Consider the following 12655-nt stretch of genomic DNA (forward strand, 5'->3'; position numbering starts at 1 on the left):
CTAAACAAAGTCCTGGGATTTCTGACACACTAGTATTATTAAGAACATTAGTAGAGCCTTCTGGATCAGACCAGTGGTCCATCTACAACATCTTTGCACATCAGAGCAAAGCCTTCTGAAGATGCCACTCTGCAAAACAATAAAACCAGCAACTGCCCATAGCTCACATGAGTTCTCTGTAGAGGCTTTTGCATTACATAGTGGTTTGCCTTAGGCTATTAGGAATGTCCCCTTGCTTCAGTCTTTTTATAAAATGTGCGAAATGGAATTGTTCAGAAGGGTATCCTTGTAGAGAGTGTAGAAGGGTGATGTAAGGGAGATCAGCTTCGGGAGTGGCATCTATTAGAGATTCCTCCCCTCCAGGTCTTCAATCTCAGGCCTACTTGCTTTATGTTGTTTTACTAGGAAGCTTAGCTGTTAGACTCAAACATTATATTTTGCAATCTTGCTGATTCACTGAATAGTTCTGTTACATTTGTAATCCCCTTTGAGTCTCAGTGAGAAAGACAGACTAAATGAAAATAAATAAAATCTAGTCCATCATACAATTTCACGCATCGGCCAACCAGTTGCCCCTGCGAGCCAAATAGAGCGTAGGGGCTGAGGCCTTCTACTGAAGGCCTCTTAGGCACTGGCATTCAGAAGTCTGCTGCCTTTGACTATGGATGTTCCCTTTAATCATGGCTAGTAGCCATTGATGCCCTGACCTGGATGGCCCAGGCTAGCCTGATCTCGTCAGATCTCAGAAGCTAAGCAGGGTCAGCCCTGGTTAGTATTTGGATGGGAGACCACCAAGGAAGTCCAGGGTTGCTGTGCAGAGGAAGGCACTGGCAAACCACCTCTGATAGTCTCTTGCCATGAAAACCCCCCAAAAGGGGTCGCCATAAGTCAGCTGCGATGACGGCACTTCACACACACACAGCCATTGATGGATCTGTTCTTCATAAATCTGTGAAAACCATTCATGCTCATCACTATACCCACTGGCAATGAATTCCAGTTTAAATACTCATTGAGTAATTTTGTCTGTCCTGAACCTCTTTCCCAATAACTTCATTGTTAAATATCTTAGCTAAAGGTGGGACTACTTATCTTAGACTTGGGACTTCTAATTCACTATGGTTACTATCTCGGCTAGGCCTGTGCCTCTCCACCCTTTTATTAGTTTTACCGAACCAAAGTATGTTACGTGTACTTTCCTCTGTTGGTTGAGTTGTATTTATCACTTCTAACTCTACTTTCATTGACTAGATTTGAAAATTCACTTATTCTACTTGGCAATTTGAACAAGGAATGGTATAGTCCGAGCTTGTCAGATCTTGGAAGCTAAGCAGGGTCAGTACTTGGGTGAGAGATTACCAAGACTTTGCAGCGGAAGGCAAAATGACAAACCACCTCTGAAAATCTTGACTTGAAAACCCTATGGGGTTGCCGTACGTCAGCTGCAACGTGACAGCATTTTACACACTCCAGGCCTTTTCATTCTCACCCACTCAGATGGGATCACTTTTTAACTGGATATTTTTTTTAAAAAATTAAGCTTAATCACTTCGTTTTTCCTTTTCTTATAGTGGTATGGTATGAAAAAACGGTGTTTTGCTCTCTGGGTACAATTGTCACAAGCCTCAGATACAGTTACTACAGAGACAGTGAACATACATATTGCTAGGAGCTCTAGTTGACCATTCCAGAATTGAAGAGTTCCTGTATGCCCTACTCTACAGCACAATAAGCAAATACTGTGTGTTAAGTGCCGTCAAGTCGCTTCTGACTCATGGCGACCCTATTAATCGATGTCCTCCAAAATGTCCTCTTTGACAGCCTTGCTCAGATATTGCAAATTGAGGGCTGTGGCTTCCTTTATTGAGTCAATCCATCTCTTGTTGGGTCTTCCTCTTTTCCTGCTGCCTTCAACTTTTCCTAGCATGACAGTCTTTTCTAGTGACTGGTCTTCTCATAATGTGACCAAAATATGATAGCCTGTTTTGTCATTTTAGCTTCTAGAGTCAGTTCGGGCTTGATTTGATCTATAACCCACTGATTTTTTGGGGGGGGCAGTCCACGGTATCCGTAACACTCTCCTCCAAAAGCAAATACTAGAACCCACAAAAGTGTGACACACTACTCAGCAGCTAGACATTGGAGGGAGGAGTAAAGGAAAAAAATGCTCCGATTGATGGTCAGCTATTTAATTGCTGTACCATGGTGGTCTTGAATCAGACGTCTCATTACACTAGGGAAAACTTTTTGGAAAAGGCTAGACTGCACATGGACTGAATAGTTAAACATACTGCTGTATTGGCAATACTATTTCCCAGGAAGATGGCTCCAGCTGAGTAGCACTTCGAACACCATCTATGGAGTAGACAACAGATGACCCATGACTTTATTATGAAGGGTGCTAGTATTAGAGCTACGACCAGGTGCTAAGGACCCCATTTTGTGCAGGAGGCTCTGTCCCAGGTCTATTCTGGAATTGGTTGGACAACTGAATTCAGGCCTCTTTCCAGGGCTCTCTATTAAATTAAATGGATCTGAGGTGTTTCCCTCAGTCAGAATGTAAGTATTCTTAGTCTAAAGCAGTGGTTCCCAAATCTTTTGGGCCACAGCCCTCTTGGTTCCAAAAACTAAACCTCAGTGCCCCCTAACCTATCCAGCAACACAGTTGAAGGGGCCCACCTCTAGCACCCCCTGCTGCCCCCTTGCCTCTTAGTGCCCCCCTAGGTAATCCCACCGCCCCCCAGTGGGTGGTACTGCCCACTTTGGCAAGTAGGTGATGGGAAAGACCCCTTCCTGAAACCCTGTAGAGCCGCTGCCTGTCTGAGCAGACAATACTGACTTTGATGGACCAAGGGTCTGATTCGGTATAAGGCAACTTCATGTGTTCACTGGTCTAAAGCTTTGGTGTAAGTAATTCTCAGTTACTTACGTCTAATAACACTGTAGGAGACAAGTTTAATGGTTCTAAGTTACATGCTAAGGTATTATACCCCTTATTTGTTCTTCTGCAAGCCTATGCACAATAAAGCTTCAGTTATAATTTCAGATTATCTAACCATGATCCCTCTTCAATTAAGTCATGGAAAATGTTACAATAAAAAGAAAGTGTTTATTAAAATTTTAAGTGACAATAGATTTATATATATACACACATGAATATTGACACATGGTGTCAACTTCGTCCAAGAGTTAAAGTATTTATTTTGACAGTACTTTCGCCAGATCCTGTATGATTGCAGAGTTCAGTGCTGGAAGGGTACTGATCTTAGCATGCTTGCTGCTGGCATACTTGTTCTTGACAGTCTGCAAAGGAGACAGCTTTTGTTAATTTAAAAAAAATTAATATTACTCAATAATACAGTGCTGTTACTGTAGAACAAGGACCCTATTATGGAATGAGAATAGTAGTTATGACCCAAGCATGCATGTTCAGTATGGCTGGAGTCTATAGGAACTGGCATCTGACTGAGCAGTAGTTACTATTAACAGAGTCATCCCCCCACCCAAGACCTTCAATCTTCTGGTTCACTGTACTTGCCAATGCTTTGAAACATTAGTTTCCTCTAGGGCTCTCATGATAAAATTTTAGTTCTACCACAGCATAACTAGGCATAGTAAATTAACCCACCTGCAAAGGTTGTTTTTAAAAAGGATTTTCATTCTGTAGTCTGACAGTGGTCTTCAACCTTTCCAGACACAGGACAGGATGTCCTGTGTCAGGAAGCAGGGCAGCCAGAGTTATGACCTCAAAAGTGTCAAGGCCAGGACAGGCCAAGAGAGCCAAGGACAGAGGACACAAGCCAGGCACCAAGAGCTGCACTGTGGTGAGGAACAAGCCATTTCAGCCACAGGGTGAAAAAGGCCCCCTCCACCTTGTTGCTCTTCAGCGTGCACACTCGAGTCAAGGTGCCCTGTGTTTTCCATGTATGAGCACTAGCGGCAGCTCCTTCCCAAAAGACAGCTCTAGAGGTGGGACTCAGACCAGTGGGTTGGGACTCCTAGGTAGGTCAATAGTTACAAGTGTTGAGAACAGATGGGCGTACTGTAATAGACTGTGCATTTGCTTACCATGTGCTTGGTAAGGCCTTTGTTCACCAGTATCACATTCTTCGCCATATACCGCATGACAGGCAGAAGGTCACTCTCTGTGTAGTGCATGTAGTGTTGCAGGGTTGGTGTCTAGGAAGGGGAAGACTTGTGGGTCAGAACATTTAAGGAAACCGCCGGCCACAATTTCCAGCTAAAGGTCACCCTGCCCCCACATGCCTCTGCAATATTCGATGGCATTCCCATAGCTCGGTGTTCGAAGCATGACATATCACCAGATAGTCCATGCCAACTTAACACTGAAGTAGTTATTTCATCCAACAGATGGATAAGACTGCCTACTACTACCATGATGATGTCAGAAGCTTCTAAGTCTTCCTCTTCGTTACTCTGGCTACCTGCATGCTTAGCTCTAGCTTTCCAAACACAGCTTTCACTACAATGTTTGCTTCTACCTATGAAGATGCTGCACCTCAGGATTACACCCACATTCCCATCCCCCTGCCATGGTAACTTAGGGCCATGCCTGCAGGCTCCATTACTCACCCACTCTCCCTCATCCAGAAGTTTAGTAGACAAGCAATAGGCAGCAGCAGCGATCTGAGATGGAGGGAAGTGTATCATGTCATAATCCACCAGTGAGAGTTCCATCAGGTATTTTGCCAGCGTGTGTTGCTGTATATCCGCCTAGCGGAGGGAGCATTAAAACAAGGCTTGTTACCCTTCCTTTAAAGGCTCAGGTCGTCAAGATCCTTCCAATTCTACATCAAACCCACCATATGTTATGACACATGTTATTTTACTGGGAGGGGGCAGATACCTCTTTAACAGCTCCTTTTATTTAAGAACATGCTAAAGTGCGTCTACTTCACCCTTACAACTAGAGCATTGATAACTGGGTTCCATTTTCAGAGCTGATGAGTACAATGGTAACATAGCACCTGTGGGTGGCCCCTGCCGCACAGGAAATCTATGTGTGATGGAGCTACCTGGTACAGATGTCTCTGCAAGCCGAAAGGAAAAGGTCCCCTGTGCAAGCACCGGGTCATTCCTGATCCATGAGGTGACATCACATCCTGATGTTTACTAGGCAGACTTCGTTGGTGGGGTGGTTTGCCAGGGCCTTCCCCAGTCATCTTCCCTTTACCCCCAGCAAGCTGGATACTCATTTTACTGACCTCGGAAGGATGAGTCAACCTTGAGCCGGCTACCTGAAACCAACTTCCATCGGGATTGAACTCAGGTCATGAGCGGAGCTTGGACTGCAGCTTACCTCTCTGCGCCACGGGGCTCCTCTGTGCAAGCCTAGTCCCACTCAAATTAGCATGGTCTGCTCATTTGCAAATGCCTTCAGAAGACTGCAGGTGACACCCAGCAGCAGAATGAGGTGTGGGGCATAGAAACCCCAGGGGATGCAAAGGGCAGAGGAGAGCCACTGAGGAATTGGCCAGTCAAGTAGCCAGGAAGGAGGGAAGAGGCAAGGGTGTAGGGCTAGGCTATAAGGACTGTATCATATCCTCAGTCACCAGGGTGTTTGGCAGTGACTGGCATGGGAGGAGAGAACGGTGTTTCCCCAAACATAAGGTTGCGGGTTCTCCATGAGTTTGTTTATATACAGGTAGCTTGAGCCCAGTGTAAAAGGTAAAAGCAGTCTCCTGTGCAAGCACCAGGTCATTACTGACCAATGGGCCAACGTCACATTCTGACGTTTGCTAGGCAGACTTTGTTTTATGGGGTGGTTTGCCAGTGCCTTCCCCAGTCATCTTCCCTTTCCCCCCAGCAAGCTGGGTACTCGTTTTACCGACCTCGGAAGGATGGAAGGCTGAGTCAACCTTGAGCCGGCTACCTGAAACCGACTTCTGTCAGGATCGAACTCAGGTTGTGAGCAAAGTTTTAGACTGCAATGCCGCAGCTTACCACTCTGCGCCATGGGGCTCTTTGAGCCCAGTGAGTTACAAGTATTTTGAAAGAGTTCCTTATGAAGCAATATAAATGGAGAGGATCAAGCTCAAGTTCAGAAGTAGACTACAGATGTTATACATTGGTCTACAAAGTGAGGCATTCCCAGGCAACAGTAGCATTACCTCCCCAATTTTGGATGCCCTTCTTAAAAAATGCAGTGGAAGAGGGCGGCCAAGGTTGAAGTCCAGAGATCTTAGGATCTTCATTTCCATTTGTCTGATCTGCTGGTTAGTGTAAGTATGATCGGTCACAAAGGCAAAGTCACCAATTTCTGGAGGAAACATTTCTTCATATTTGCTGGCAATGAACATGGAGGTCACTCCAACCAGCTGCAGCATCTTCTTAGTGACTTTGTTGTTCTGCAATACAGAGAGCACTGCTGATCAGATGGGTTTGGAACCCCTGTTCCCGACAGCCAAGGCCTTAAGTTGACCCAACACATATCGGCCAAACTAATTATCCCATAGAGATCCTATGGGAGTTAGTCTAGCATAAACAGGAGACAGAGCCTCGGTAAAAAGGCTGTTTGGATATCAAGATCTGCTGATTGAGGTATCTGCCCAAGCATTGGGAGGTCTGACTTGTGGCCAGCAGCCCTTACCTGCAGAAAGCGATCAATAATGCCCACTGTCATGTACATGGTCTCTTGCAGGAGTTTGAATTTCATTTGAACCTGCACAAGCCAATCAATTAGGATGGCCCTCATGTTTCCAGTAATTTCTTGGCCTGCCAGGTAGTTTGGTCTCACCGACTGTTGTTCCTAACAAAAAACATTAATAAACATTAATAAACCATTAATGTTAATAACAACATTAATAAAATCAAACTAGCAGCTAAAGAACAAAGCATTGCTGCCAGCCAATTCCATTTTGACCCCCCTCCAACCCTGCAAAACAGCTGCTTGCCCAGTCGCTGGAAACAAATGTGCTCAGTGTGTCAGGTTGACAAGAACACACCAGGCGAATCAGCTTGGCTGGGTCGGTCTCAGCTACTTGAACCAACCTCAAGAACTTTCAGGTAGTTGTAAATGTCCTTCACGTATTCACTGCAGAGATTTGGGTCAGAAGCATCATCTGTGTCTACATCTTTCACTTCAAGCAGAACATCTGAGAAGGCCTGGCACAGCATTTCCTCTGCTGGTGCGCAGCCAGAAGTCTCCATAGGGCTCGGGGACGGAGAGTCCAGCTGAAAAAAAGACAAGTCACCCATTTTTAAGTTAAGCGAAAGTATTTTCAATTGGAAATGGACAGTTGATGTGTAGGAACCACTAATGGTTCCAGGGCTGACAGAATACAGCCTGGGTCATGGTAGATCTCCCAAAGCTCCTGCAACTCCTGAATAAGGATTCCTCATTGCCTGGTGGTTCTGGTTTGAATACGTAGTTCTTAGAACAAACCTGGTCTCCTCACCCAGATTCACAAGTTCCCACCTGCCATTACTATGGCTGGTTACATTCATTGCTTGAGCAGAATCATAAAAGCCTGCAGACACTTAAATTGTAGCTCACCCTTCTTAGGAATTTAATTAGTTCTATCAGTGTTTCTCCCCAGTGAACTATCAGTTGCCTGCAACAAGTAGGTTTTATACTGCTGATCTATGACCATAAACAGCTGAACCAAGTATTTGTGTTGCTTTTTGGGGGGTTTATGACTTACCACGCTGTGACTAGCCCAAGGTCACCCAGCTGGTTTCACGGGTAGGAGTGGGGAAAACAATCCGGTTCACCAGATTAGTATCCGCCGCTCATGTGGAGGAGTAGGGAATCAAACCCGGTTCTCCAGAGAGGTGGTTTGGAGTCCACCTCTCCAAACCACCTGAATGCTAGTAATGTCTACTGATTTCACAGCCAGGGTGTTGAAAGGACTGCAGCCAGCCTGAAGACAAAGCTCTGCATCTTACTAAGTCACTCGGACGCAGGATGAGACTGCTTGGATTTCAGCCACCAGTAAGGCCTCTGTTCCATTGCTATAGCTTTTTAGCAAGTCTGGGTGCAGAGTTATCAGCAATGGGAACATCTAGGTAGTTTACTCCGGCTTGTAAGCACAAGCAGCCAGTTGCCGTTTTCTGAATTGTTTCTCCTCAACCACCAAGAGATACACAGATGGATTAAAATTGTTGATTTTTATATAATCTGACCTAAGCTGAATCCATTTGGCAGGAGATTGATTTTAACTTGCCCGCATTTATTCCTCAGGCACCTTAAGGGTGGGCCTGTATGAATGTAACTTGTCAAGGGGTACACATTTATTATGCAGCCTACCCAGGCGGCAGGCCTACAGAGGTCAGCACAGCGACCCACAAGTGCAAGTTTTAAAAGAGCAACAGGGGAAAACACCAACCCCACATAGTATGCCTGATTCCCCCTCCCCCCAGTTTCTTAAAGCCAGTTACACGTTACCTTAACAGGTTCTGGGATTGGCTTTTCTCCCTTCAAAGGCTCAGTTGCCTTTTCAACAGCTCGGGCAGCTTTTCTGATGGTGACTTTATCCACAACTGCAGGTTTCAATATTTCCTAGGCAGAAAGAGACAGGACAGCAGTAATATTCATGCAAGTCCCCAAAGTTCCAGTAGAGGGTGGGGGGAGAGGACAAGAGGAACCTTACTTTTTTCAGAAGCTCCTTGGGCTTTGTCTCACAGGCCTTGTTGCCAATATCACCCAAGGCAGTCCTAGGCCTCAGGCCGGGCTTGGCAGCAGCACCCCGCTTACTCGCTGCCATTACAGGTTTGGTTTTGTTCTCCGCATTGACCTTCGTGTTCTACGAGGAAGGGAGAACCTTTTTAGCACACTCAACACGCTTGTAAAAAGTAGAAGCAAGCAGTAGAAGAGGAAAAGGGCTTTTAACGCGCAGCTGCCTCCCTCCATAATATCAACTCCTATACAGAGTACCGGTATCCGCTAAGGTTTAAGAGTAGGGTTACCAGGTCCCTCTTCAGCACCGGCAGGAGGTTTTTTTGGCACAGGGTTTGGGGAGGGACTTCAATGCCGTAGAGTCCAATGGCCCAGGCAGCCATTTTCTCCAGGGGAACTGATCACTCTCGGCTGGAGATCAGTTGTAACAGCAGGAGCGCTCCAGCTACTACCTGGAGGTTGGCAAACCCTACTTAAGAGTTTAAAGGTCTTACAAGCCAGGGCCGCCCCTCATTTTCTCCTTACTTATCCGTGGGGGAGAGGGGGTGAGGGGGGGGGGAGAGAAAAGTGTTTGGAAAGCAAACTGTAAAAGCTAGCAGAGGTACAAACGAGAGAGCGAGAGAAAATCCTTAATATAATCCTGTCGAAGGCTTTCACAGTCAGAGTTAATTGGTTCTTGTCGGTTATCTGGGCTGTGTCACCGTGGAAAGAAAAAAACCAAGAAAGAAAAATACCAAGACCACGGTGACACAGCCCGGATAACCGACAAGAACCACTTAATACAATAGTCAAAAAGGGCAAGAGTCCAGTAGCACCTTAAAGACTAACAAAAATATTTTCTGGCAGGGTATGAGCTTTGACTACTGCAAACAGACTAACACGGCTACCCACTGGGAATTATCTTCACTTAATACAATCGTTTCCTGCAATTATAAAGCTGCAAGATGTCTGCCTGCGAACAAGCCCCCACCCCTCTGAAACAAAGCCAGGCTTGAACAGCCCATCATCATCATCATCGCCTGCAAACGGACTCCCGCACGGCAAGCTCGGTCCCTGCAACCCCTCCATACCCGAGTGACCCGCAAAGCCATCGCCCAGCCTCGATCCTTGCAGCTTCCACGCCTCGCAACCGGCTGCTTCTCCCCTAAGCCCGAGAGCCGGCCGATGACTGCTGCGCACGAGTCCGAAAGCCCCTGGTCCGCCGCAGCAAGTTTAAAATACGCACTCGGCCGAGCCCATTGGCTGCTCCCTGGGGTTCCGTCGCTTCCCATTGGCCGCTCGGGCATTCTACGGCAAATGCGTTTCTACGGCTACGAGTGGCTGGTTCCTCCGAGCGTTCGAAAAAGGAGGCGTTGCCGCGAAGGGGGGGATTGACGGCTCCCTGGGTCACGCGCCTCCTTGTTGCCTTTCCAGTACAGCTGGAGCGGGGCGGGGCAGCCTAATCCCGGGGAGGGGGAGGCGGCGGAGGCGCTTGGTGTAGGGTCTGAAGCTGGCGATAGTAGAAAAGGGCAAGAGTCCAGGAGCACCTTAAAGACTAACACAAATATTTTCTGGCAGGGTATGAGCTTTCGTGAGCCACAGCTCATAACAATACAGCTATAGTAGAAAAGGGCAAGAGTCCAGTAGCGCCTTAAAGACTAACACAGATATTTTCTGGCAGGGTGTGAGCTTTCGTGAGCCACAGCTCACTTCTTCGGATACCTGTGGGTCACGAAAGCTCATACCCTGCCAGAAAATGTTTTTGTTAGTCTTTGTTAGTCTTGCTCTTTTCTACTACTGCAGACAGACTAACACGGCTACCCACTGTGAAGCTTGCGAGTGAGGGGAAAGCTCAATGTGTGTGTGAAGTGCCGTGAAGTCGCTTCCAACATGAATCAGTGTCCTCCAAAATGTCCTCTCTTTGACAGCCTTGCTCAGATCTTGCAAATTGAGGGCCGTGGCTTCCTTTATTGAGTCAGTCCATCTCTTGTTGGGACTTCCTCTTTTCCTGCTGCCCTCAACTTTTCCTAGCATGACTGTCTTTTCCAGTGACTCTTGTCGTCTCATGACGTGACCAAAATACGACAGCCTCAGTTTAGTCATTTTAGCTTCTAGGGTCAGTTCAGGCTTGATTTGATCTAAAACCCACTGATTTGTTTGTTGTTTTTTTGTAAGGATGTGTCACTGGCCACCAAGATCAAATTAATTCATGCCATCGTATCCCCTATTACTATGTATGGGTGTGAAAGCTGGACATTGAAGAAAGCTGATAGGAAGAAAGTAGTTTCTTTTGAAATGTGGTGTTGGAGGAGAGCATTACGGATACTGTGGACGCCCCCCCCCCCCAAAAAAAGCTCAATAGTACTAGAATAAGAGGTGCTGACTGCTCCTCTTTTCTGGTACTCGCTCCTGGTTAATCCCTGCCCTTTTTTTCAGCATGCTATTGAAACGTTTATGGATCATTTTCCAGGGGCTTAACTGTTTTAACCCAAAATCTCTGGAAGTTTAAGTCTGGAGTGGGGGGGGGGGGAGACATAAGAAAGGCCATGATGGATCAAACCAAGGTCCATCGTCCGGTAGTCTGTTTACACAGTGGCCAACCAGGGGAGCAGAGGCATTGCATCGCTAGTGCACATGCACTTACACGCGCTCACAGAAACATTCACAGTGCCACTCTAAGGAGAATCACACCCTTGTCAACCCATTGATTTGGAAGGGTAAGATTCTGTTTGGGATTGCAGTGCAGTACAGTGCTTGCCATTGTGCATCCTTCGTTGCTCAGGAAAAATTTTCACTGTGGAGAACTGATTTAGGACAATGATATCTTGCCTGTGTGTGTTTTGTGAACAGAAGTCTTGTACTGCAGAGACCAGGGGTGATACCCCCACCCCACTTGTGTATTGTGGAAACTGGAAAACTGTGTTCAGATGAGGAAGCAGGCTTTTAAAATGCTGCATGATGCTTCCTGAAATGGCAGACACTTTGCAGGGGGGAGAGGAAGAAGTTTCGATGCATCTTGCTTTGCTTCAAAGGTCAGACAAATGCTTGTGGGCTTGTCTGTTGGGCAAAGAACCCTGGTTTTAAGCCTTGATATCGAAAGCCCTGATCAGGGTAGCCTGATCTCGTCAGATCTCAGAAGTTAGGCAGGGTCAACCCTGGCTAGTATTTGGATGGGAGACCTCCAAGGAGTATCAGGGTCACTACACAGAGGCAGGCAATGGCAAACTACCTCTGAACCATCTCTTGCCTTGAAAACACCACTAGGGGTCGCTATAAGACAAATGTGACTTCATTGCAAAAAAAAAAAAAAAACCAAATCAAAAGCCCCCAGGGCATTTGCAAATGCATGTGACTGTCATTAGATAGTCACAAGTTTGGATAGCTTTGTGGAGGGCTGGGCTATCAAAGTTCAGAGGCACTGTGCTCCTGAAACCAGTTGCTGGAGTCCAATAAGAGGGGAGGCCTGTGGTCTTTCTGCCCTATTTATGGGCTTCCCAGAGGCTGGACTAGATGGACCTTTTGGCAAGGCTTTTCTTATGCATTCCTCATTCTCACCAGCTGCAGAGGGAAGTGAGTGTCAGAACCCTGACACTTCTTGATACTTGGGTTTTGGGGAGCGGAAATAAGGGAGCAACAGGCATGTTACCAAGACTCATACAACAGGAGGCTCTGCAAAAGGCTGTGTCTAGAAAAAGGGATTTCAGGTGAAGACTGTACCATTGCACGTTTCATAGACATCGTGACAGTCCAAAATCACATTTTCATATCATCCCACTGCTAGGTTGGAACTGAGAGAATTATCCTGCCCCATTTGCGATGAAATAAAATTAGAATTCTGCTTATTCTGGATGCAGAAACAGATGGTAAATGATGGGACCATGAGAAATTAGAGGAAGAGAGGCTAGGGTTTTGCCCTTCTTCAGAGCTGTGAAGCGGAAAAGAAAATTGAGGCTTCTCTGGCTTGTGATCCTAATTTTAAGTGGAAGATCCTGAACATACACACAGATCACAGACACCCACATGTTCTGCTTTATGTTC

The 12655-nt window shown here is 46.4% G+C and overlaps 1 protein-coding gene across 1 annotated transcript; it reads right to left on the reverse strand.

Annotated features, from left to right (window-relative positions):
* Nucleotides 1–3188: 3188 nt before the first annotated feature.
* CCNB1 (cyclin B1) lies at nucleotides 3189–9740 on the reverse strand. The gene is made up of 9 exons (XM_056848063.1): nucleotides 9709–9740; nucleotides 8613–8765; nucleotides 8408–8521; nucleotides 7012–7194; nucleotides 6611–6769; nucleotides 6132–6368; nucleotides 4594–4734; nucleotides 4069–4179; nucleotides 3189–3303 (listed from the first exon to the last, which is right to left on the reverse strand). Exons 1-9 carry the CDS (start codon nucleotides 9727–9729, stop codon nucleotides 3199–3201), a joined length of 1224 nt encoding a protein of 407 aa, XP_056704041.1. The 5' UTR covers nucleotides 9730–9740; the 3' UTR covers nucleotides 3189–3198.
* Nucleotides 9741–12655: the final 2915 nt, after the last annotated feature.

Source organism: Euleptes europaea, chromosome 4 (genome assembly GCF_029931775.1).
Source record: "Euleptes europaea isolate rEulEur1 chromosome 4, rEulEur1.hap1, whole genome shotgun sequence".
Classification (NCBI taxonomy): domain Eukaryota; kingdom Metazoa; phylum Chordata; class Lepidosauria; order Squamata; family Sphaerodactylidae; genus Euleptes; species Euleptes europaea.

Excerpts from the sequence above, each read along its gene's own strand:
- CCNB1 (XM_056848063.1), bottom strand. The coding sequence starts at position 9,729 with ATGGCTTTGCGGGTCACTCGG. Across the intron at positions 4,180-4,593 it reads TTCTGGATGAGGGAGAGTGG|ACACCAACCCTGCAACACTA; the intron begins GTGAGTAATGGA and ends TCCCCTTCCTAG. Across the intron at positions 3,304-4,068 it reads AAGGCCTTACCAAGCACATG|ACTGTCAAGAACAAGTATGC; the intron begins GTAAGCAAATGC and ends TCTCCTTTGCAG.